The 27,277-nt window shown below is 36.4% G+C and overlaps 1 protein-coding gene across 2 annotated transcripts in view; it reads right to left on the bottom strand.

Annotated features, from left to right (window-relative positions):
- arid1ab (AT rich interactive domain 1Ab (SWI-like)) overlaps nucleotides 1–27,277 on the bottom strand; it is a 159,156-nt gene that overhangs the window by 37,607 nt on the left and 94,272 nt on the right. For both annotated transcript variants that reach the window (XM_028818693.2, XM_051919077.1), the window contains one exon: nucleotides 23,301–23,420. In XM_028818693.2, coding sequence (XP_028674526.2) covers nucleotides 23,301–23,420 — 120 coding nt within the window. The remainder of the gene's footprint in view (nucleotides 1–23,300; nucleotides 23,421–27,277) is intronic.

The following is a 27,277-nucleotide window of genomic DNA, read 5'->3' as shown; positions in this document are numbered from 1 at the left end:
CTTTCTCAAATCTGCTCAAGAATTCGCAATCTTGTACCAACTGATGATATACTGAACAACAAAGGGGTTAATACAGTATTTCTGTTGTACGTCTAGTAATATTAGGCAAAAAAAAAAAAGATTGATGGAAAGGGGATTTCCAGGAACTGGAAAAGAAAATTAGCATACTGGCCAAAGCCGTGAAGCTAGGTTTGTGTCTTCCAGGAACTGCAGCTCCAGTTCAGAGATACTTTCCTTAATGAATGCCTCTGGAAAAAGGGTTACTCGAATGATAGCAATATCATTTGTCTGAGTCAATTTTGGAACAGAGTATTGTGGTTTGTATAACATACCAAAGAACAAATGTAAGTGGAAAATAGAACCCCTCTACCACAGACACAAAATGATCGGCCAAGCACCTCCAACTAATTAAGAACTTCCAAAATAACAAATGATATTTTTTTTTGTGTAGCTGCAGTCTTCTTTTAATATTAAATTTAGACTGCCTTATTATTATTGTGTGATGCATTTTTTTTTTGAATGCACAAAAAGAATTGTCTATATGATATAAGTTCAGTAGTTGTTATGGGCACATTATAAAACATACACCCAAGATTAACTAAATTACAAAAACTATTTTGAATGAATTACTCAAACCACCTAGCACCCAAACTCCCAGCTGCACCTTCTGATGCTGTTTGAGAGAATTTGGCCACCCTATTTATAAGCCCATCTAGTTAACTATCTGAAATACACAGTCATTTGTGCACGGCTACCCCTAAACATTTTAGGTTCCAATTTTATATTTCATGGTTTACTATATGAAGCTCTTTTTGTGCTCATGCTACAGTTACTCTAAGTCAGAGAAGTAAAGAGAGGACAATGCACACTGTATATAAAACAAGCCAAATGAAAGGTATAAAAATACATACACACACAAAAAATAAACAAATGCAGGCTATGCCAGTACATGAGGGAGAATTGTTTGAAAACGTACCAGAGGCTACGCCGCTGAAAAACTATTAAAACCCACAAACTGAAGCAAACCAGAAATATTTCCCATGACTCAAGCCAATGGAAAACAGCCAGAAGTTGATGGAAACATATGAAAACAGTGGGCAAGTTCATGGAAATTACATACAGTAGTATTCAAAATTACCATAAAGATAATCATATGCATTTTTTTTTTTGTTCTTTATTTCGCCTTATACGATTTCTTGTATTAGGAATTTGTTAGTTTTCGCATACCCCTTGGGGTCAGAGCGCAGGGTCAGCCATTGTACAGTGCCCCTGGAGCAATTACAGGTTAAGGGTCTTGCTCAAGGGCCCAGCAGAGTAGGATTTCTTTTGGCAGTGACGGGGATTCGAACCAGCAACCTTCGGGATACCAGCGCAGATCCTTAGCTTCAGAGCCACCACTTCGCCCTGTAAATTTGAAACTTGATTCAAGTCATGCTGGCTTTTGCGAGGAGAGATCAGGACAGGAAAGAAGGCAAAATGACACGTAGCCTGGAGCATGTTTTTTCTTGCAATGGAGAAAGTTGGCCAAGAAATGCAAATGTGGTAAAGAAGCAGCATTTAACAGCTTCTATATGTAAAAACAGGTATACTGTGTGAATTTATAGTCAAAAACTATAACCTTAATTACTTAAGGTAAGCCTTACGATATAGCAGCATAACCAAATATTGCATACAATTAATGTGTAAATAATTAAACATTTTATGATTGTATGTTAACAGAAGAACTTTTAATGGAAAAAAATATAGTATGTATTAAGCATTACATCATATTAATTGAGTAAAGCAGAACAAATTGAAGTGGAATATGCAAAAAATTATTATTAAGATATATGCTCTAGTAGTCGCTTTCAACATGTCATAAAACTACACAGTGGGTGCTGATAAGAGTATATGTTATTCCAAATAAGCTGGCAGTTTTCTGTAAAACAAACATGCTTAACTGTACAAAATACTAGTCTTCACAGCTCCTTTAAAAGGCTCAGCATAGAAACCAGACCATTTCAGGGTTTGCATATATATTTCTATATGCACTATGTGAAAAAAAAAAAATATGGTAAGCTATGAACTTTTGGTTCTGCTATTGTTAAATTGATTGATAATAATAAGGTCAATAGCACTTGACAGAAAATACATTCAACTAGTGTTTGTTTAGGGAACATTAAAGTTTTAGTGTCTGGATGCGTTTTCATGAAGTTATAAATTTGCATTCTTTTAAATGTGAAAATGTTTATTTGCTTTTTCACCTAGTTCAGGGATAGGCAAACTTTTTGGCTCAGAGGGTTTTAAAATTTAACAGGCAGGCCAGTCCAGTAGGGAAGGAACCAAAGTAAATTACACGTGACTCTTATTACCTAAAAGGTAAAGATTACCTGCCTATATTATTCAGTTTCAATGGGAACAATATTGTTGATCATATGGTGTCAGTTTGGTTGTGGTAATTCTCAGGACAGATCTCAGGTGTTCATCAGTTAACTAGGGGTCTACGGCATGATTTGTTGATGTTCATCACGGTGACCATCTGCTCACATACAATACGTAGGTAGAGCCAAACAATGTCAGAGTCTTTTGTGCCATCTTCTAGATGTTTGGAAACTTTGCTTCATTTAGTGAGGCATAAAACTTATCCAGTTTCAGAGAGTTAAACTTCTCCTTTAAGACTGAATCACACAGAAGATCTATCAGTTTCAACTGCAACTCTGTTTCAGAGTCCACTGACAGGGGACATGATACCAGCTGAAGTGACATCTCAATTTTTTTTAAAATCAAAGAACTGACGGCAGAATTCGCCATGCATATCGTCCAGTGATTTGCTATATATCTTCGTATGTTATGGGGCCTCTTTCTGCGTCGCTAGTGTGGGGAAATGAGTGAATGTTTTGTTTGAAATTTGTCTTGAGAATAAAGTCAGTTTGGCTTTGAAGGCTTTCATATTTACTGTATATACATTTCATGAACAAAATGATCTTCCCTTGTAGCTCCGTGTTCAGCACATTCATGTGTGTCAGTATGTCCACAGCGAACACAATCACAAAGCCTGTCTGTGTCGCTCAGCTCAGGAATATCAATGCCTTTTCCCATTAACTTCAAAAATGAGCATTTCACCCCTTTGAGCTCCAACACTCACTGACATACTTTCCCCAAACTTAACCAGCGGGCATTAGAGTAGTAAAGTAAGTCGTGGTGATCAGCATCAGTTTCTTCAAGGAATTTAATAAAATTGACGATGGTCAAGTCCCTTCGCTCGTATGAAGTTAACAACCTTTACAACCAACTTTATTACGTGATCAAGCTGCAATACAGAGCTTCCTAGTGAATTATGCAGTGTAGGAAAATTGCATCCAACTCAGGGTTTTCCTCTTTCGTGTTATCCTGGATTCTTTTCAGCAGCCCAACATTTTTCCTGTCAAGTTCAGCGTTCTATCTTTGGTAACATTCGCAAGTTTACACCATGGTAGCTTCAGCCTCTCAATGACACCAAACAACCTGTCATACAAGTACGCTCTTCATGTTGTACAATTTATACACTACGGCCAAAAACTCCTCCGTGATCTTAAAATTGTCACTAATCACTCTAATAAAAATTTAGAGCTGTGCGGTGTCTTTTATGTTGTTAAATCATACAGTACTAAGGAACAGAACTTAAATGACTCGGGTTTTGTGTTTAACTGGCTGACCAACTCTTCATCAATTAGTTCTATACAGCGAGTTGCTGTTCTGTGTGATAAACTAATTTGTTCAAATTTGTTTTTGCTCTCTGGGCACAAGAGACTTGCTGTCTCTACCATGCATTCTTTCAAAAAGTCCCCTTCAGAAAAAGGCTTGCTGGCTTTTGCTAATCTGAATGACAGCAAATAACCTGCCTGCCTTGGTGCTTGACTCCTGCTCACTAACCTCCGAGCAGTAGCTGTCCTTTCCTGCATTGACTGATTGCTAGTGTAGTTAGCATGCTTGGTGGAAAAGTGGCGGCTGATAATACATTCTCTGAAAACCATAATGGTTTCATGGCAAATAAGGCATATATTTAGCTGCCCACTCCTTATTAAAAACTCAGCACTCATGGTCAAATTTTCTTTTTTTTTGGTCCATTCATTGTTAAAGTAGGGGTCAATGCAATGGCAAAGTGACGAATGAATATCTGTGTGTAGACAGGACAGACTCGCCTTTGGCAAAAGCAGTAGTACTCCATCTAGTGAAATCTGCCGGGTATTGCAGGAAAACGCAGGAACATGGTGAAATGAATGCAGTCTTTAGGGCAATTTTGTAAATATTCGGCGGGCCGGATATGGCCCGCAGGCCCTAGTTTGCCCATCCCTGACCTAGATGCAAGCTGGACGGTAAATGCAAAACATGACAGTTTTACTGAGCCACAAATAATCAGTGCCATGATTACCTAAGTAAAACTCAAAAGGGCAAGAAACCAAAATTGTGTTTTAATTTAATTATAGCTATAAAGCTTCTGGCAATTGTAAAATGCCAAAAAATGTGGTTTGCAGAGAACAGTAATAAGCAAAGCATAACAACATGAAAAGATATATAAACAACAATTGAAGTGCTGTAGCATAGTTATTCTCTCTTTCAATTATGAGCTTTCATCACATACAGCTTAAATATACAGGACTTAATATGCTATGAAAATGAGACATGCACTATGAAGAAAACATGGCAAGTATCCAGTCTCACGAGAACCCTCATTAACCTGACTTAAACATGCTTAAAACTACCTGACAGTTTATTATTAAGGCTTTTCTTCTACTTAGTTTATATTTATGCTTAAAATTTCATTTTCTTACATGCAGATAATCGTAATTGACAACTATTTCCTGTCATTTTGACCAATGCATATACTGTACACTATCATGCCAATTAAATCGGTATTCCATAGTTCAACATGATGCAATTAAAAAATGACTACAGTACTTACTGCTAAGTGCCAGATTGTTTTGATGTATAAAAGCATGACACATGACAATAAGGTATTGATTTACACTATATTAACAATTTAACTCCTTTATATGGAATTCTACAGCAAATGTCAATCAAGTCTCATGTACAAGTCATAAAATGATTATATAAAATTCCAAGTAACTTTTGGAGAGTTCTCCAGGGCAAAAAATAGTAATGAGTTATGAGTCTGAGACATCTGATGAGGTGTAAACAAAAGGTACAGGTAATGAAATGTCATCTTTATTATCTTCTGGCTTTTGGTAGTAGCTCATCATAAGCATCAATAGATGAAAAATGCTGAAGCAATAGTTTTAAAGCATTTCTTGCAAGACCAGTAGTACTGAGAGTAGTATTAGTTCCATAGCAATGTACTACATCATTTTGTATTTGAAGTTTTGTTTTCTGAAAATAAACATTTTGGTGTGTCCTGCGGTGGGTTGGCACCCTGCCCAGGATTGGTTCCTGCCTTGTGCCCTGTGTTGGCTGGGATTGGCTCCAGCAGACCCCCGTGACCCTGTGTTCGGATTCAGCGGGTTGGAAAATGGATGGCTGGATAAACATTTTGGTAGCGGCACTTACCAAATTATAAATAGCTTCTTAAGGAATATCCAGGGTGATGATGGTTCTTTCAAGCAGCTCTTCAGAATTTTTCTACTGTCAATGCAGTCATTGATTTTTTCCCCCCTTTTTTACTGTTCAGTTTGCACAATTTCAAGTTGTGCTGAACACAGAGATCACTTGTATATTTAATTATAGAGGCACTTACTGTCATTCGAAATACTGGCTATTCATCAATGCTGACGAGCGATACAAACCAGACAGACTTCAAATTAACCCTCTGGCAATACATAAACCTTCCAGATTGGGTCACAGCATAATACACTGCAAAGTTCAGTATCTCCAGGGTCCACAAAAAATTTCAGTGCGAAACAAGTCTCAAAACATTCAGCATATGGCAACAGCTAATTTCACAATTTGTGAAAAACTAACACATACATCAATTAAGAATTGGTTCAAACATTTTGAAAAATAAGATTTATCTTGGAACAACAATGACCAGCCTAGTCTAAAGATATTTACAGACAAATAGTTTGATGAGGACAAATCTGAGATGGAAAATGAATGCTTTGATTCCATGCTTTGATATCTTGAAGACTTTGCAAACCAGTTACTTAGAGAAATTAGTTAAGTGTGCAACCCAAGTGTATTATTTTTAGAACTTTCTTTTTACTGTAAATTGAATTTTTGATGTCTGACATAATTAAATTTTGCTTTAACATGTTCACTTCAGCTACTCCTTGAAATGTTGAGTGCTATTAAAGTAAATGAATTGGGGAAATGGCCATGAAATCTCCTTGTTTAGTTCAGCACATGGTGAGCATGTAGATATCATTACCTCTGCTAAAAATATTTTAAACTAAAGTGCAAATTTTCAATAGATATGACTATTAACCACTAACAGCACAAAACTATTTATTTACCTAAGAATTAAAAAAATATATATTAAACACACTGTACAGTAATCCCTCCTCCATCGCGGGGGTTGCGTTCCAGAACCCCCCGCGAAATGTGAAAATCCGCGAAGTAGAAACCATATGTTCATATGGTTCTTTTTATATATTTTTAAGCACTTATAAACTCTCCCACACTATTATAAACATTTCCCGCAGAATTATACAGAATAAACCCTTTGTATTCTCTTAGATATTAGATAAGATTCGTTGAAATTATGTATGTAAACACAGTTTATATTAGTGCTGGGCGGTATACCGGTTCATACAGAAAACCGTTATTTATTTTTTTTATGATATGGATTTTTCTTATACCGCAACACCAGTTTAAATTGCCTAAACGACGTTCGGAACGTGGCGCAGCGGGAAACTGTTCAAGTGGGAACCTTTTTCACTGCTACACCGCTAAACACAGATTTGTTGCACTAGGGCTCTTTTTCACTGCTACACCACCAAATAGTGGGCGGTAGCATAGGTATGCCGCGCGGTGAAAATGGACAGAGAGCCGAAAAAAAGCAGTCACATCTGTCGCCTGGAGATGCTTTAGTTTTAAAAGGTCAGATGTGTAAATACTGTTTCTATACTACTGGATAATACTGCAAGCCAAGTTGTACTTGTTTTATTTGTTTTCAATACAGTGTAATGTACCTGGGTACTGTGTAATAGTGTGACGACATTTTGACTTTATTCTCGACATTTCCACTTTAATCTTGACGCTTATGACAAGAATATATTCTTTTGACTTTATTCTCGTAATTTGTCATTAAAGTAGAACATCGTAAACTAAACTTCATCATAAAATGAATATTTAATTTACTAGATTTTCTCAAACCCCGTCATAAGTTATATAGCACATTAAATGCTTTGTGTTAAGTGATTCGTTCAGAGATGGGCGCAACTCTGAATGGATGGCATAATTAAACATGTATAACGAAGATATTTTTAAAGTTCTGAACACTCCGTGGGCTAAGTTTATAACTAGTTGTAATTTCACAAAGACGTTTATCGTGTGGTGATTGGATATGTGGTGAAAGAAAAAGGAAGGATAGGAACTGGGGTTTTGGTAGCCTACGTCAGATAGAGACAGCATGCATGCAATAAAGATAGCCCGCTCAGAAGAACATGCATTGAATTCTGTGTTCGTGTCTCCGACCAGCAGATCACAAACCCAACATTTACACAATATTTAAGTTAAACCTGTGTGATATCTATTCATACATCCAGTTTTTTGGATTCTCGTCACACCTGCCATAAAGTTCTCTACACTGAACATACACCTGGGGACCCCTTACTGCGAGGGAGCAGCACTACCGCCTCACTACCGTGCATGTGTAATACCTGCTTTAATGCATTTCATCATGAAAATGATATCAAGTATTTATCTTAGCATTCTAAATTTTCAGAAAGCAGGAATATCATGAAGTGAATGGATTCTGTATGGTGATCGCTTAAGAAGCGTAGTGATTAACCACTGGGTCGGGGAACGTAACACAAAGCATTTAATGTGCTGCATTAATTTATGACGGGGTAAATTAGGTAATTGATTAAACATTGATTTTAGGAAGAAGTTTAGTTTACGACATTCTACTTTAATTATGAAGTAAACTACGAGAATAAAGTGGAAATGTCGACTTTAATCTCAACATAAATGGCGAGAATAAAGAGGAAATGTCGACTTTAATCTTGACATAAACGGCGATAATAAAGTGGAAATGTTGACTTTGTTCTCGACGTATAGTTTGTTTTTTTCTTCCCAGTATAGCTTAGCTTGAAGCAAGGTCCATATTAATGCAGTTTGCCTAAATGATGGTTCAGCTGGTAAAGATGTCATCACCAACTTGCACTTGTTGTATTTTATTTTAATTTGGTGAATACTGTGTAATGCACCTGGGCTTGAAGTCTTGAAGTAATAGTGCAACTATCAGTAATAATACTATTATTCATTTTATTGTTATTATTTATTAGTTTAAATATTATGCAGTTTAATGATGATAAAGTTGTTTAAAAAGTCATTTTAACGTGTCAGTGGACAGAGATTGTTAACATTAACAGAAAGTGTAGTTGGTTTACAAAAAATATTTACTATTTATTCCTTTTCTAAGACATATTCGGTGCAATACAATTTTTGACAAGCACTTCTGGATATTTTACTAAGTCTAAATGCCTCTTTGTATGGTTGAAAATATGTTGTCAAAATTATAGTTTGTTTTTGCAAAATTTGTTCAATAAGAAGATTCTATATTTTGACTGCATCTGTCATGCAATATGATACCTTCTCCATTAGTGCCACCCCCTTGAAAACTATCACTTTATGGGGCAATGCAAAACTGTATTAATACTTGTGTGCACATTAAAATGTTTTTTTTGTACAATGTACAATACTCTTGACAGTGGAATAGGTTATTCTTAGCCAGTAATTGCAGTGGAAAATGTGGTTAACATCCACTCATGCATGGGGAAAAAAATACTGTCGAATACCGTGAAACCGGGATAATTTAGAAAAATACCGTGATATAGAATTTTGGTCATACCGCCCACCCCTAGTTTATATACAGTAAAACCTAAATATTATTTTAAAGATATCGAGCATCTCCAATATCACATATGTTACAGCCATTACGACAGACAGGCCACAAGCAATAAATATGTTCAATGCAAGAAAAATTGTATACAGTAAAATGTGTGTACATACAGTGACACTAAACTATGTACACGTAATAAGTACTGTACGTAGATAATTATGCTTACTTACCAACAATGACACGACGACTTGTCCGATAACGATGAGTTTAATTTTACTGCACAACAAAGGAGAGCGTTACAGCTCTTCTAAAGGAGCTTCTTCAGGGGCCTCATGTATAAACGGTGCGTACGCACAGAAATGTTGCGTACAAATGTTTCCACGCTCAAATCGCGATGTATAAAACCTAAACTTGGCGTAAAGCCACGCACATTTCCACGGTAACTCATACCTTGGCGTACGCAATTTCTCCGCTTGGTTTTGGAGACTGGCGGCACCCAGCGTCAAAGCAGTGCTACTGTTCCTGTGTGATCACCCTTTCTTAGATCCATATCCACGGTGCCGGCTTTATCAAATACACTGAAATTAACCGCATATCGTTCATAAATTTAATGCATCTGATTGTAATTAACCTGTAAAAATATAATGGTCCACAGAATGGTCAAACTACTGTTCCTGTGTGCTCATCCTTTCTTTCTTAGCTCCACATTCCTGACGCGGCTTTATAAATACACTGAAATTAACTGCATATTGTTTATTAGTGTAATGCATCTGATCGTAATTAACCTGTAGCAATATAATGGGCCAGGGAATAGCCATAGTATTCCAAATACCATAACTGCTTTAGCGTTGTTACGCTCACTGCATCTTTTTCTTCTTTTTGCTGCTCCCGTTAAGGGTTGCCACTGCGGATCATCTTTTTCCATATTACTCTCACTGCACCACTCGGAGTATTTATATCACTGTATCTGAGTGTGAATCACAGCAGCAGATGATCGGAAAGAGAATTATCGGTATACAGTTTCAAGTACACACTACCTCAACCACGGCAAAAAGCGTCAAAGCCTTTCCTGTACGGACCTCGTGTTTCAGAAACAGTTTCATCCCAAGAACTATAAACGCACTCAATCAGTCCATCAAGTGCTCCTTGTAGAACTGTTTGTACTTATAAGTACAATCACCTCACTGTAAACTTACACTAGTTATAATATTGCACAACCTGCGCTACTTTATAAAGCGCGTATGATGACAATATCATTTTTAAGATGAAATGCAGCAAAATATGTTGCTTATAGTATACAGATAAAACTTTAACTTCATTTAAATAATCTGTATTGTTAATAATTAAACATGTGAGGACACGGTGCTGCAGCGCTAGCTAGTTCACGGATAGCTCCTGCCTTGCGCTGTATTCTTGCTGGTGCTGACGCGACACTGGAAGGATAGACGAATATAATAATTAAACATGTACTACGAAGATATTTCAATGTTCCTTAAAAGTTTTGAAGAATCGGCGGTCTAAGCTTACAAATGGCTTAACGTCTATTACAGAGCTGATTGTGTGGCGATTGGAGAAAGAAAAGTATGGACAGGAATTGGAGGTTAGTACGTTTGAAAGAGACGGTACTTCTGTAATAAATTATTTCATCGAAGGTCGCACATGGCGCAGCAAGCCTCTTGCGTGAGATATGAACAATCACTGCGCCACCGTGTTCCCATGTTTAATAACATGCTTCCATTCCTATCATCATGAAAATGATATCACGTATACATCTCAGTATTTTAATTATTCAGAGAGCTGTAATATCTCGAATGTAATGCATTCTGTGTCCTGTCGGAGAAAGAGAAAGAACGGAAGCACGTAGTGATTCACACACAGAGCACATAGAAGATCAAACACAGAACAAAGCATTTAACATGCTACTTGAGAAACTAGTAAAATAAACGATTTTAAGATGATGTTTATGATGTTCTACTTTAATGGCAAAATAAACTACGTGATTAAAGTGGAAATTTCGAGATTAAAGTTGACATTTCGTGCTTTTTTCCCCACTGTGTGCCTATGTTTTTTGTTTGTACCCTAATACGCTTTCATATGACACTCAGACGGTGGGCTACGACTTGCCTTTTCACGGCGACTTTGATATGTGATTTCTTTTTTATTTCGGGCACTGTGCGACTTTGTGAATTTGATCTTTCGAGTTTTTCCGACACTCTGTCACTCGATCAACTTTCTTTTGTTGCTTATACCACTGTTTAAACCAACAAATAGTACGTTTTTCCTTTGCCTCCACTTGGTATTCGCTGAAATTCTTATATTTTCCCCTGTGCTTTTCCCATTGTCTTTTCACAGAAGGCTATTTATATTGATTTGCATATTCAAAGAGGCGTAATTCTGGGAGGAGTTGGGGCGGGACAGAAGGCGCGTGCACGTGCGTTACTTTTCACACTGATCGGGATTTATGTAGTGGAAGAACGTGAAAGTATGCGTGCGCACAGATTCCTGCATCTGGATTTTTCTGTGCATACGCACAATCCCGCTTTTGTGCTTACGCCATGTTATAGTGTGAGTTCTACGCATGGCGTTATACATGAGGCCCCAAGGCGATTGTGTAGTTTCGCCGTTGTTCTTCTGGCAGTCTTCAATCCAAATCCCTAAAGCAGATTCCATCCAGACTACTGCCTTATCACGTCCACTTGCAACTCGTTTTGCGCCCTGGTTAAAGTACACTGCGGCTGTAGATCTTATATGCTTTTCCTCCTTTTTAAATAAAAAGAATCGTGGACTCATGCCGTAATGGTGTCCTGCAGCGGTGTAGCTGTTCCCTTCCTTCAACATATCCAAAACTTTTACCTTTTCTGCAATCATTTGCATCTTCTGTTGGCACTTGGACATGGCCCCAGCACGTTAATGCTGAATGAGTGAGATGAGACTTCCTGATTAATGCAGCACTCCGTCGCTGAGCCAATCAGCACACAGGAACTTTAACTGTGTGCTCTGATTAGGTAGCTTCTCAGTCATCCGCCAATAGTGTCTCTTGTATGAAATCAACTGGGCAGACCAACTGAGGAAGCATGTACCAGAAGTAAAAAGACCCATTGTCCGCAGAAACCCGCGAAGCAGCGAAAAATCTGTGTTATATATTTAGATATGCTTACATATAAAATCCGCGATAGAGTAAAGCCGCGAAAGTCGAAGCGCGATGTAGCGAGGGATTACTGTACTCATTTTTTATATTACACGGCCTAGTATGATATGGAGTGTTTCTTTTATTCCACTAGATTTTTCTGTGACATTTTACATATCTGGACAACCATAACATCAATTACTACATTAACTATCCAAATTATAGATGGACATCTTTTCAAGCAGGCCACAGTACAAAAAGGTTTATCATAATTCTCTAATTGTTTATAAAAGGAGTGTTAAAAGAAAAAGTGTTTAAAACAATAGCTCTCAACATACTAAAAAAATGAATCTTAAATATTTCATATTAGAAATATTCATCCATCCAAAAACATTCAGAATTTCAGGAAAATTGTAGACTGTGCATGTTACTATACGAGGAAAAGGACATTAAAAGTAATTATTAACCTTTAATAAATCCCTTCATATTAAATTAGCAAATCTTGAAAATAATTGGTATTAAGCATCAAATGAAGTTTCCATGTTTAATTTGCCATTATCTGTAGCAATGCTTCGGTGTTCCACATCCCACCAGTGCTGTCACCCAACAACTTCTTTTCCTTGCAGAGCTGCATTGCAGCTTAGGCCAGATTTACATTTCATACTGGGGTAAACTTTGGCAGGCAAAAACAAAGCCAAAGTGTATACAGTCTGAGTGCTATTGCTTGAAGAATGTATGTCAATAGTGCAATCGTAGGCTCTAATGAGCAAAGCTCTCTGAGCAATGAAATAAGTTCCCTCTCTGTATATTATCACTCTGCAAATACAACTAAATAAGCAAACTCCACAAAAACAAGTTAAAAACTAGTCAAAATACAAATCATATTAATTTGCTGTTGTATTTAAATTACATACTATATTATAGTTCTGAACAAACTTAATTCAACAAGGAGCTTAATACAATCCAGAATGTTATGTTTAACATAATTTCACTTTGCAGTATATAAAACTGCAACGGAACTAATTTTTATTTCATTAAAACACACCATCAAGATATTTGATTCAAACATTTTAATATTTGAGCTATCCGTGTAAATCTTAAAACGGAGAGAAGAGTTTTTTTAGCCTGCCTCAGCGTTCCATCTTTTGAAAATGTACTGTAATTGGACCTTGATGAAGTGATCTTGCAATAGCTACTTCATCAAATGTCTCATGCTTTTGTTATGTAATTTTCCATTTAATTTTTTTTTCTAAGTGTTTTATTGCATTACAGATTAATTTTGTTATGAATTCTTAATTGGTTATATGGAGGCAGATAAGTCTGGATTTCAGCTATAGTGAAAATACATATTAATTTGCTGTTTATTTAAATTACATACTAAATTATATTTCTGAAACAAACAGCTAATCCAACAAGGAGCTTAATTCATTCACATTATGAAATTGGCTGTGGAAGAAATCAACATCTACAATTGGAATATTAAAATTTCAGATCTGCTATAATACATACCTAACAATCTCTATATAACTCTTAAATTTTCTCTCTTCTTTATAATATGTGTTGCAGATTGTAATCTTATTATCGTATTATAACAGGACTGTAGAGTGGATGGAAGATAGTCTAGAATAGGAGGTCAGTAAAACATAAGCTGAACTTAGCAGCTCATGATGGAAGAGCACTGTTATCCGGACCAATAACTGATACGGAACCATTTAAAATGAAAAATGTACTGTTATTGGTCAGAATCTTGAGCAATCAAATGGCATTTTATTAGCTTTCTTGCTTAGTAAAACAATGACAAACCACTCTCCACATGTCTACAAATACCTAGATATAACAGAAATATTAAAATATTACAAATCAGCCGAAATATCATACCCAATGAACCTAGCTTGAGTTAATGAAAACAAAATGCAAAAGTTACCATGTTTTTTTATCAGTCACTTGTACTGTTATTTCATGAAATGATATTCCATGAATGATTAAAAAACTGCAAATCAAATTAAATTATCACTGCATTGTGATCCAAACATCCATCCATCCATTATCCAACCCGCTACATCCTAATTACAGGGTCACGGGGAGTCTGCATGTGTAAAAATTGTGGCATACATGAAAGAACCTCATGAAATTTAAACATCTTTCTCTTTTAGTAATTCTCAAGCACTGATAAGCACAGGGAATTCCAGTCTCCAGCAAATATGAAAATATGAAAATATCAGAAGTAACTTTGTAGAGAAACAAATAAGATTTATTTTGGCCACATTTTATTACTTAATAAACAAACTACAAAACTGGCACACTGTAGTCTGGTTTGACTTCTATTTAATGAAAAATGCAGCACAATGCCAATTGTGGTACATGTGACAAACACATTACCAACAAAGGGAATCACAATATTTGCAATTCAAATTCTTTAACCAACAAATTTTACGTATGAAGCTATTTAATCAGCAGTATTTGACAAAAATCTTTAATTTACAACACAATTTCCAAATAATATTGCACTTTATATTAGTCTCTAGAAAGATAACCGTTACACAATATTATGCAAATACTTAGGAGGTACTTTTTAACTTACTCAAGCCAAACTGTAGTGTTAAAACTGTTGGATTTAGGAAGAAAACAAATCCCAAGCAGACTTCACAAATGTGGTTGAAATTAAACCTAATTGGTCATTTCTGTTGGCACTGCCAGTGGCTGCAGAGTGTACAAAATTAAAAATCAATCAAAATGGCAAGTCTTTCACTAAACTAAGAAGCAATAATCAGGACTCACTAATACTTAAATATGTAGTGCTATGTGCCATCCCTTTTTAAATTTAAAGCTTGAGGAAACAAACATACCTACTAAAAAACAGCTTTCATCTCTCTTCATTTAGAACTATTTTTAAAATATAAAAAACTCATTTCTTGATGTCCTGCAAATCTGACTTTTTACCACAGGAGGGCATCCCAGTTCCACTTCAAAGAAAACGTTTCAGAAGTCGATCTTTCATAAAAACAGTTCAACTTCCATAAAACAAGCAGATGATCAGACAGAATATAAATTAACTTCTATGAATAGGCATACTAACAACTATAATACCACCAGTATAATACATTATAAAAAGTACTTCAGTAACAACTATAACAACAAAGCATCTATTCGTCCATCTTCAATACCCACTTTATTCAGAGCAGGGTCAGTGCCTGTTATTGTACTTCTCACACTGTTTGAAGCTCTAAAAGGTGTAATCACTTAAATCTGGCAGAAAATCCTCAAGAATAACATTACTTTTTTCATCCCTCCCTACCTCACACACAAAAAGAAAAAAAATTTAAATTTAAAAACCAGTCTTACTTAGACACAGGCTTATTTTCAGCTGATGTTAAGAAAAACTGAAGCCTAGATTGTGAGGTCCACAATCAATGAGCACATCTCTGATTTAGCCCACCATCATCCTATCCACTAGGACAAATAAATAACATCTCTTGACCTAAAAGCATTTCTCTGTGCTATGAGAAGAAACCAGGATAACTAGGAAGAAGTCCTCAAAGTAATGGAGAAAATAACAGCTTTACAGTGAACCACCACAGCACAAATTGAAATCCAAACATATCTGCCACCATACAACCCAGTTAAGAATTCATAATAAAATGAAACAAAAAATTAAATTAAATCTATATATATAATTCACTAAGTCCATGGCAAGCAAGACGCATGCAAAACAGCCACGCCCACCAACTCACAAAGCCCTGCCCACCAACAATTCACTAAACAGCCGACCATGGTGCGAGAGCAAAAGCATTTGCCAAGAATGTGTTCATTAATCAAGAACGAAAGTCGGAGGTTCAAAGAAGATCATATACCATCGTAGTTCCGACCATACACAATGCCGACTGGCGATCCGGTGGCGTTATTCCCATGACCCACCGGGCAGCCAACCAGGTAACTAAAGTCTTTGGGTTCCGGGGAGAGTATGGTTGCAAAGCTGAAACTGAAAGGAATTGACGGAAGGGCACCACCAGGTGTGGAGCCTGTGGCTTAATTTGACTCAACATGGGAAACCTCACCCGGCCCGAACGTGGCTCACAGGTGCATGTGAACTGTAGCGTATGGTTGCAAAGCTGAAACTTAAAGGAATTGACGGAAGGGCACCACCAGGTGTGGAGCCTTTGGCTTAATTGGACTCAACACGGAAAACCTCACCCGGCCCGAACGTGGCTCACAGGTGCATGTGACTGAGGCGATGTATGGAAAATGAACAGTCAACGTGACTCACAAGTGCATGTGGACTGTACACAGACGAAAGCAATTCAGGTGAGGAGTTGGGGGCAGACACATTAGCAGGCAGTGCGCACTGAACAATGACTAAGAGATAACTTAAGAAATCGGCAGACTAGAATGGTGGGGGCGGAATGGGCATCAGATGATCGAACTTGCCTATCTAGAGGATGTACATGTCCTAACACGGGTTCCGTAGGTGAACCTGCAGAAGGATCGTTACCGGTTGTGTCGACCCGTCGTTGGACGGTTAGGACCCGAAACCTCTCGGGGCCCGCTTCCCCGCCCTCTCTCCAGAGTTCCATCTTTGCATTCACTTACAGTCGTATCCTCAAACCCACCCCATTCGGATAACTGTGTCTTTCAGGAAGTGTTCACCCATCAATACATAATTATGCTGCGGGTTGGCTAGTGTTTTATGAAATAGCTATTCCAAGAAAACTTCATAAAAGGTCCAATTACAGTACATTTTCAAAAGGTGGCACACTGAGCCAGGTCTATTATCATACAAACCTAAAAAAGGTCTTCTCTCCATTTTAAGATTTACACAGGTAGCTCACATACTAAAATGTTTATCAAATATCTTGATGGTGTGTTTTAATGCCATAAAAACAAGTTCCATACAGAACATTCTAAAAATACACAATCAAATCCAGGGTTGTGAGAGGAGGAGCCTATACCAACAACACTGGGCAAAAGGCAGTAAATAGCTCTGAAAGGGATGAAAGTGCCAACTCATGCATACAACTACACACACACACACCTGCACAGAGTCAATTTGGAATTGACAAACAACCTCATCAGTACAAATCTGAGAAGGTTATAGAAGGAAAACCCCCACAACGTAGGGATAAGAGCATAGTGAGGTATACAGAGTGAGGTATACAGGCACAGGAAGCGGACCTGTGAAGTAGCAGTACTACCTATTTTAAAGTGCCATCAAAATTTCTAAACAAGAACTTTGGCCTAGAAAAATAAATAAAATCAGCACACACCTGAAATTAAATGGAAATCTAATAAAGATACTGTAACCACAGTGGAAAGAACAAGGTTACCCTATATTCAACTTTTTCAAAGTAATAAAACTACCTCTCTTCAGAGGAAACAGAAATAGCTATTGATCAAAGCAAAATGTATATTTGGCAGACAAAAAAGAAACAGGACTGCTGTGTTGGAGACAACGCAATTGCACCCTAGCCTATAGCAAGTACAGGTTTTCCTCCGGAGTGCTTATTAAATGAGTTTATTTTCTAAAATTAGATAAAGTAGCTTGATTGTGTTTCAAATGACCAATTGATCATTCAAGAGGTAGTCATATAAAGTATAGTTTCTTATATCAACTACAAGTTATTACAAACAAAAAACTAATTGTAAATACGTAAACTAATCAAGATATACAATACTGACTATACTAAAATGCTGATATGCTCTTGCTACACAACTATCCGATTTTTCAGCACGGCTTCTCCATCTATCACAGAACACTGAAATATTTAAAACAATCACAGTTGTATTATAAAAGCATAGTGATCCAAGACCTCAGAAGTAGTAGTAAATTATTCCAATATTTTGCACCATCAAAATATAGTAATGATACCACCTTCTTCTACTTAAAGGAACTTTCTGAATAAACGTGTCTCTCAAAAAGTTATGTTGTACTCTTTATAACAAACCTTAGGATTGGATGGTTCTTATGCTTAGTTCTGACTTGCCACTACATAATGGTATCCAGCATGAAAATTACTCTAGGATTACGGCAGGGTCAGAGCTGACAAGCAATTATTTTTCACCCAAATACAATGACTACATTTTTGGACAAAGGACCCACTATCTGCGATGAAAACACTAAGACCCAGCATATCTAACAATTATCTGAACCTTAAAACTCACTTTTGAAAACCTCCCAATAGCAGCTGTTTAATGTTCCAATCTATTTCTTCATCAGAAGCCATTTCCTGCCTTGAAATGCTCTCTTACTTGAATCAGGAAATTAGGTTCTGCCCTCAATATGTAGCACCAAAAACCTGCAGCAGTGTATTTTACATTACTGTGTATATTATTTTTAAATGCATTACATTTTCATTTTCTTTTAAAAATTGCATTTCATTTTTTCTTTTTTTTTATGCCTTTGCTGCTATCAGAGGTAAGTAACCTAACTTATCAAGTATTTTATGGTCAGAAATGGCCTTGCATCAAAATGATAGCAGCAATAGCCTCATGTGGATGGCAGAAATGTTTCTCAACAAAAAGAATAAAATGAATTATATTATAAGAGTAAGAAAATACATTCATGTATTTGAAACTACCAAAACCAATTAAAATACATTTGGTTGAAGCAAGATACTTATAGGGTCAGAGGTCATGCAAATGTACTAGCAAAAACATCAGAATATTCTATGCCACAGCTACCAAGAGGTAATATTCCTATGATTTTGTACACTAACTTACTCCATAGAAAATAATAAAGGCAGGATGGAGATGGGGGTCCAAAGAGTGCAGCAACAGGCAGGAATAAAAGTAAAACCCTGACACTGAATAACAAATATACAGGAAGCAATGGCTCACAAGCCACAGACTAGAATAGAAACAGGAAATAAACCCGAGATGCTGAATGGTGAAAACACCATAAAACAAGGTCAATGAGAGAAGCATTATGAAAAACTTTAATTGAATATACAGTTATGTTCAGAATAATAGCAGTATGCTTAAAAATGTGAATAAAACTCAAAATCCTTATAACAGCTTTTATTTCCATACACGCAAATGTATTGGGAACATTACACATTCTATTCCAAATCAAAACATGAAAAATTTATCAAATTTGTGTTATTCCTTTACAGATAGTGAAGTAAAGGGAATATTAGGCTGTTAAAAAAAATAGTATGGAGTTCAATAAGTGAGGTAATTAATTCTGTGAAAACACTGGTGTCAATTATGGCCCTTATTTAAGGAAGGCAGGCAGCAAATGTTATATATGTTGGTTATAGTGTATTTCTCTCTGAAAATCTGAGTAAAATGGGTTGTTTCAGGCACTGTTCAGAAGAACAACATACTTTGATTAAAAAGTTGATTGGAGAGGGGAAAACAAAGAAGTGTAGAAAATGATAGGCTGCTCAGCTAAAATGATCGCAAATGCTTTAAAATGACAACCACACACTGAAAGAAGTGGAAGAAAAATGGAAAACTACCATTCGAAAGGATCAAAGAATAGCAAAAATGGCAAAGACTCAGCCAATGATCAGCTCCAGGAAGATCAAAGAACGTCTAAAGTTACCTGTGAGTAGTGTTACAATTAGAAGATGCCCATATGAAGCAAAACTATCGGCAAGAAGCACCCACAAAATTTCACATTGTTTGGGGGGGGGGGGGGGGTAATGGGGGAAAAAAAAAAAGAGGACGTGCTGAAGAGATTACAATTTGCCAAAGAATACATTGACTGGCCTAAAGAGAAATGGCACAACATTTTGTGGACTGATGAAAGCAAGATTGTTTTTTTGGGGGGGGTCTAGGAGGCCTCCGGCAGTTTATCAGATGACCCCCAAATACTGAATTCAAGCCACAGTACTCTGTAAAGACAGTGAAGCAAGTATCATAATATGGGGATGTTTTTCATACTATGGGTGTGTGCCTATTTATTGCATACCAGGGATCATGGATCATTCTGAATACCTCAAAATACTTGAAGAGGTCAGGTTGCCTTATGCCGAAGAGGTAATGCCCTTGAAATGGGTGTTTCAATAAGACAACGACCCCAAACACACCAGTAAAACGAGCAACATCTTGGTTCCAGACCAACAAGATTGACGTTATGAGAGGCCAGCCCAATCCCTGGACCTTAATCCAATAGAAAACCTGTGGAGTGACATCAAAAATGCTGTTTGAGGCAAAACCAAGAAATGCAGAAAAATTGTAGAATGTAGGCCAATCATCCTAGGCTGGAATACCTGTTCACAGGTGCCAGAAGTTGGTCAACTCCATGCAACACTGATGTGCAGCAGTTCTCAGAAATGGTGGTTATACAACTAAACATTAGATCAGTGATTCAAAGGAAAGCAAAATCTTGAAACATTTTCAGTTTATACAGTGGATGTTTGAGTTTGTAAAGAGGAATGCAGACACTGCTATTTTTTTGAACAACATTATATTCACTTTTCTTCACTTTCTGTAAAGGAAGAACACAAATTCGATATATTTTTCTTCATATTTTGATTTAGAATAGAATGTGCAGTATTCCCAATACATCTGTGTGTATGGAAATAAAGGCTATTATAAGGATTTTTAGCTTTATTCACTTTTTTTTTTAAACACAGTGCTATTATTCTGAACACAACTGTACATGGAACATAGCAATAACCTCATTCTTCCTCCACTAAATGCAAACCAATTGCATTGTTGATTTTACTGCACTTACGGAAATATAAACACACGAAACCAATTTTCACACGCACAAAAAAAAGAAAAATCAGAATTGGAAACATTTGAATTTACATATGCAAGAACAAAAATTGCTTATTAGTGATCTAAAATAGTTTCTAAAGTAATAAGTTAAAACTTGGAAAGTTTTAATCAAGCCTTACATCTTTAAATACAAATCACATATAAAAAGTTTCCTATAAAAATGTTATTTGGAAACAATCTCCTTTGAAGAAAAAAAATTGTTCTGCACATAATATAAAAAAATATATTTAATACTTAAATTTGTTAGTTAAAACATTCTGCAAATGTCAGTTTAACAAATTTTGCTTATAATTTTATACATAAGATTATTATAAATTGGACTTATTTAACAGACAAACAGAAACAAAACCGAACCAAAAAAAAACAACCCTAATCAGGAGAGGAAAGTGGTATTTCTAGAGCTTACTCCTACTGTTTTCTGACTTTAACATACAAAGTTTCATATATTACTGCACACTTTCTTCTCTCATAAATGAATATTAAATGGATATAACTGAAGGCAACTGAAGTCACCAAATGTTGATAAAGATTAATCACTAGGTAAAAAAGTGTGCAATGTTTTACAAATTTAAGACATTAAGTGTTTAGATAAAAAAAATTGATTATGTATTCAACAGAAATAATTGTTTTAACATATAAAATGAACATGCTCAAACCTACTTGATTCAATTACTATACATTTAATAAAAATTATGTTAACATACATCTCAGATTTAATTGAGCTTATTCATTTCTTGAAATACAGTATGTAACTCGGATCAATCACCAATCTTTGTGAAGAACAAATATGTTTTATAGGATAAATCATACCATGTTAGAATTTTTGCTTTTATCTTACACCACTAAGTGCGTGCATGTCATTTCTTGCAAAATTATAAATTCAAGTAAACATTAAACAAAGAAATGTGTTTTTTTTTTGTTTTTTTTTTTTAAATCTACCCCTAACTCTTATTAACTAACATTTTGATTACTTCCAACTTGTGTTAACAGACACTGAAATTAAAAACTTAAAAACCAGTATAAATATAATCAATTTTGACCAAGGAAAAACAAATGGTAAAATGGAAAAACGTTGATCAATAATCAGTGTTGCCTGCTGAAAGCAGATGGTCTCAAGGATGGCTGATACAGAACAAAACCACTAAGAAAAAAAAATGTATAGTTTAGTCCACCCAAGTTAACCACAAAAATAGCTGACTTAACCCACTCCCGTAAAATTTACAACAATATAATTAAAATTACTCTTCCCTTGCACCAGAATGTATGGAACATCACTTGAAAACTTCTTTGTAATAAAAATTGTCAAATATAATGTGTAAAGACATTAAACCCATAATTCCACACAAAAAAAAAGTACGCATTAATTGAAAAGGCAAAGACATTTGGATACCATTCAACTACTGTACATAATCAAGGACATGCAAGTGCCAGTTTCTGCAAGTAGAAAACAAAAGTAATGCGCTGAAGAATCAAGTGAACAGCCACTCATCTTCAATCAAGAAAATGAAGCATAATGTACTGCCATCATAAAACAAAACAAGCTCAATCTTAACTGAAAAAGTTGGCTATGCCTCACTAGGAGAAGAAAAAAAGTCAAAGCAGCCTGCAAAACCTGGCAAACTGGTTATCTATTTCCATTATGTCGCAAAACAAACTTAGTGCAAAGGCAACAGCCTATCTTCTGTTCCTTTTATTACAATACAAAAAATATCATGAACAAAGTCTAGATTATCATTAAATGGCCATTTAATTTGGGCAAAGTATAGAGACAGCTACAATATTATAAAACAGATAACTAAACATTTGGCAGAAGTTTGACTGACTTACGATTGATTGTGAAACAGATAATTTATTTCAGAGGTTCAATGTTAAAATTATCAGAACATGTACTACAACAGAATAAATAAAAAGCAGATTTTCACAGCTCAATAGTAGACCTGAGAGGCTAGTGTTTTTTCCATTTCACTTAAACCACTTAAATTATATTTAATTTAATATGAAATTTTTTGTTGAAGCAATAGCTACATTAAAATGTACATAATGCTACATTAGACAACAGAATACGATGTAATAAAGTGCTCTGAGTCCAGAGGCATTTCTTACTGGCACAGGGAATCAGACATCTACTACTAACAAAGCTACTGAATAGTGAGAGGAATTCTTATACCAATCAAACACTCCTGTTAAAATATTAAGCTCTACCATTTCAAGAATTTCACTCAAAATCAAACCAGTTATTCTTCTACATTATCTACAACAGCATTTGCAACTTTTCTTTGCTAAAAGATCTTCAAAAAAAGCAGTTAGCCATTCTCAAATACACATGCTTCTATATCCAGTTAAAACCCTATAAAAATAAATGACAGACTTTCTGATAATTCATTAGCATAAACTATATATTGTGTTGTTTCTTATAAAATTACAAGCTGGCCTGTAATAATCCAACCATTTGCTTTAAGAAAGTTTACCCACCGGCAGACTGGAGGGCCGGCCCTGCATATTCACATCCTCTGGTGTGCTCTTACTGGAAGTCATTGTAGGATTTGATGCTGGAGTACTAGACTGAGAACCAAACGAGTCCTGAGACAGTTCCTAAAACATTAAAAGTACATATGAAAAATTATACACAAGTTAAAAAAAAAAATCACATTATAATGTATGCAAAGAAAGTGTCTAAAAATGCCACACTTTATTTTGTTAACTGCCAACATTAAACCTTGTTGTGTTTAATCAGTTGAACAAAGTCCAAAACACCCATGCTGACTAATACAGAGTTCTTCCACCAAAATCAAAATAGTAATGTGAATTTAAACTAAGAAATGCCACTTTTTGTATTTTCTCTAATTATACTGAGCATTAAGTGTTGCTACAATTGGCTTGGCTTGGCTTACGGGCTGCACCATTGCTACAAACTTCCAATACAAAACCATGATTACTTCACAGTACAAAGGTCACCTTGTACTGTTCTCAGGAGAGTCATAGCTAAATTACAAAAGTCACACCACAAGATCCAAATCTCTCATCAGGACCAGACATGAACTTGCAATTAATTATACATTGCTTTTGGCACCCTTTCATTTTAGGCACATCACATATAATATCTCCCAAAAAATTGGAAATGTGACAACTTTTGATCAAAACTTGAAATGTATCTGTTTAACATGAATATAGGTTTTGATTTTTGTCACAGAAGAAAATGAAGACCACCTGGACAATATTAACGGTACCCTTCCTTGATTAAACAACCATTGGAAAGGACAGCCTTCATACATTTCTTGTAGCCATCTAGAAATGCTTTCCACCTTTCTTCACGTCGTTTCTCACTTTTCTGCTAAAATCTGTTCTAGCACTTGCATGTTTGCAGGATTCTTTTTGCCAATATGAGACTGAAAACTTTTTGAAAAAACAGAAATCAGATTTAGATCAGAACAACTTATTTTGTCCTTTTTAACCACCAGGCTTTCATAAGTGTCACCGTCATGCTGGAGGATTCCTGACCTTCATCTAATACCTAGTTTTCTGACATTATGTAGCATATTCCAGTCTAAAAAGCAGTGCACCAGTAATCTTGATTTCATGATTCCCTTAACACATTGAAGGCCTCCAGTATCTGAGGCAGAAAAGCAACCCCTTAATATTAAAGAGCCTTCATTATATTTAACTGGAGTAGGAGCACTTTAGATTTATTTTGCACTGCCAAAGAACTCTACTTTGACTATTACTCCACAGAACATTTTCCCAGAAGGATTTTGGTTCGTCTAGATAGGTTTGGGCAAATGTCACCTGTGCCCTTTTATGTTTGTTTGTCTTACAACAGAGCGGTTCTTCTTTGCCTTCATCAAAAGAGCCCTTCTCAGTTAGGGTGTAGCATGAGACAGGTTGAAACCATCACTTCAGGTTAGCTATTTGTATGATTTACATATACATATATTTACATTTACATTTGTATGATTTACTCAAAGGCATGGTGTTACTTGGTGTTTAATCAACAATTCACACCAACATTCAAAGACTTGTTTGATCAATTTTCCTCTTCCCCAAAGAGTCCATGAATGTTTTTGACATATCCATGAGAAGCAAGCTTAATTATACCATGGTGAACTAAGAAAACAAGAATGCCAAGACTTGCTGCATCCCTTTGCACTTATATTTCATGTAATAGTTTTGCTGGTGGTCTCAGACAGCTCACGATTTCAACATTGTCATTGTATGTAATAGGGAATGAAAGTGTTATTAAGCATTACAGGCATCATTCACTGGCTAATGCATGTCATGTGAGTACTGGCAATTTACTGTATAATTTCACTGTAATGACAATCTGGTTGTTGAAATCAAATTGATGTGAATCATTCAAAAGATTCCAGTAATGGTGTTGTGTCAGCTTTTAAGTTTTTATACCATTTCCAGATATTTCTTTAATTATTACTGTCTGATCCTATGCTGTTCTGTATCAAACAAATCAGTGTATTGAGACCAGAGGTGTCTGGCCACCCACTTTTTTCAACAGATACTGCACGTTACATATACTGTATAAATCGCAAAGTTGTCATTGATACTGAAAATATTATATATACACATACACACTGCACTAATGCAGAGATACTACTCGTTGGTACTTGCAACACTCTAATACCACCCTCCTAAGTCTTTGTAATTGGCATTGGCTACATCTTTACAGATTTTTACAAGTACTTGTCTCAAAGTTCAAACAGCAGTAAATCTGAACAGGGACTGAACATAAAACATAAAAACCTACAAAACTATAATATGGCTGTATGTTAAGAAGATTCCAGGAAGTGACTGGAGTCTTACTCTCAAACAAAAGATTGAAACAGTATATAGTAGTGAAAAACTTAAGACTGTGGTGGTGTGGCAATGTTAATTGAAGCAGCACCTACGAATTACAGCTTTACTCATTTGTTTCAGCAAGATGAAAAAAAGGCTGTGGTTTAGTGAGTATTTAGTCGAGCCAATTAAGTAAAAATGTGGATTTTGGTACTTTGGTCTCTTTCCAAATATCTCTCAGTGGTTATACAACGAGTGTTGCAATTTCCCACATTGACCATTTACAGACCTCCAAAAAATAATGCGTCTTCTATTGAGGAATTCTCAGATTTAGGATATTTTATAATAACTAATAATGACAGGTTCCTAACTGAAGGCGAATTTTAAATTTTCATGTGGATAGCCACTGTGACTGAAAAGCAAGAGAATCCCCGAACTTCCTGCAGTCTTTTGATCTAAATCAGCACATACACCAGCTCACACATAATAGAGGACACACCCTGGATTTAATCATTTCATAGAGATTAAAAGCTGACGTGAAGCAGGTTGTGGAAATCGGTGTGTCGGACAATTTTTGCATACTATTTAATGGAGACATGCTGATAACTAAGGCTAATGAGAAGCGTATAATTTAAAAAACGCTATTTTGATACATCTGCAGCTCTAATGTTTTCTAATATTAAAAACAATGAGTCAGATTACAGAACTTACCTTAACTCTTTTAGGGCGGATGTCGACTTTTGTCGACAGGAGGGGTTGAGGGCGCATGTCGACAAAAGTCGACATCCAGGGATAGAGGGCGACAATCAGCTGTTAATGGCGACAAAACACACTGTCGCGTCACAGGCATTCCCTCTGTGCTTGGAGGAATGCTAGACTTGTTGACTCAGCAAATGATCTTAAGTGTGCGTGAATTGCGAAATGTAAGCAAACACTAACAAAGACAAGATGGCATCAACATCTCACGAGGGAACGAAGCGAGTCGAGAAAAGAAAACACTCGGCAGAAGACATTTTGCGCATAATCGCGGAGCCCGACTCTGATTTCTCAGAGTCGGATTTCATAGACAGCGATCAAGAGATTGAGGAAGAGATTGAGGAGCCGGCATCAGCCGATCGGAGACCAGCCGATGCCGCCCCAGCTGCTCAGCTGGCAGCTGAGCGCATTCGTGCTGCCAGTACACCTACGGCAAGGTTCGCTTGGGAGGAATACCCAGAAATTGATCCATGGGAGCCGATTTGGCTAACTGACTTTACAAGAAGGCACGGCTTGCTGCTGGACACAACGGATTACAAGCCGCTGGACTATTTCAAACTGTTTTTCCCTGAGGCAGTTTTTCAGCTGATATCTGAAGAGACAAACAGGTATGCTGAACAATTTTTTGAATCGCGGGATGCGCTCGCTCCGCGGTCTCGTTTTTCAAAGTGGAAACCCACAACAAAAGACGAGGTGAAGGGCTTTGTGGCATTGCAGATTGAGATGGGACTGGACTGGCGATATAATTTCAGGGAGCATTGGTCCAAACGTGCTTTGTCACCGGGTGGCTTTGGACAGGTTATGCCGCGTGATCGGTACGTGCTGCTGCAAAGCTTCATTCACTTTTGTGATAACAAGGAGCAAATTCCAAGGGGTGAGCCAGGCTATAATCCAATGTACAAAGTTCA

The sequence above is a fragment of the Erpetoichthys calabaricus genome, chromosome 14 (genome assembly GCF_900747795.2).
Source record: "Erpetoichthys calabaricus chromosome 14, fErpCal1.3, whole genome shotgun sequence".
Classification (NCBI taxonomy): domain Eukaryota; kingdom Metazoa; phylum Chordata; class Cladistia; order Polypteriformes; family Polypteridae; genus Erpetoichthys; species Erpetoichthys calabaricus.
Note: the sequence above shows the minus strand (reverse complement) of the source record. Positions and strands in the feature narration are given on the sequence as shown.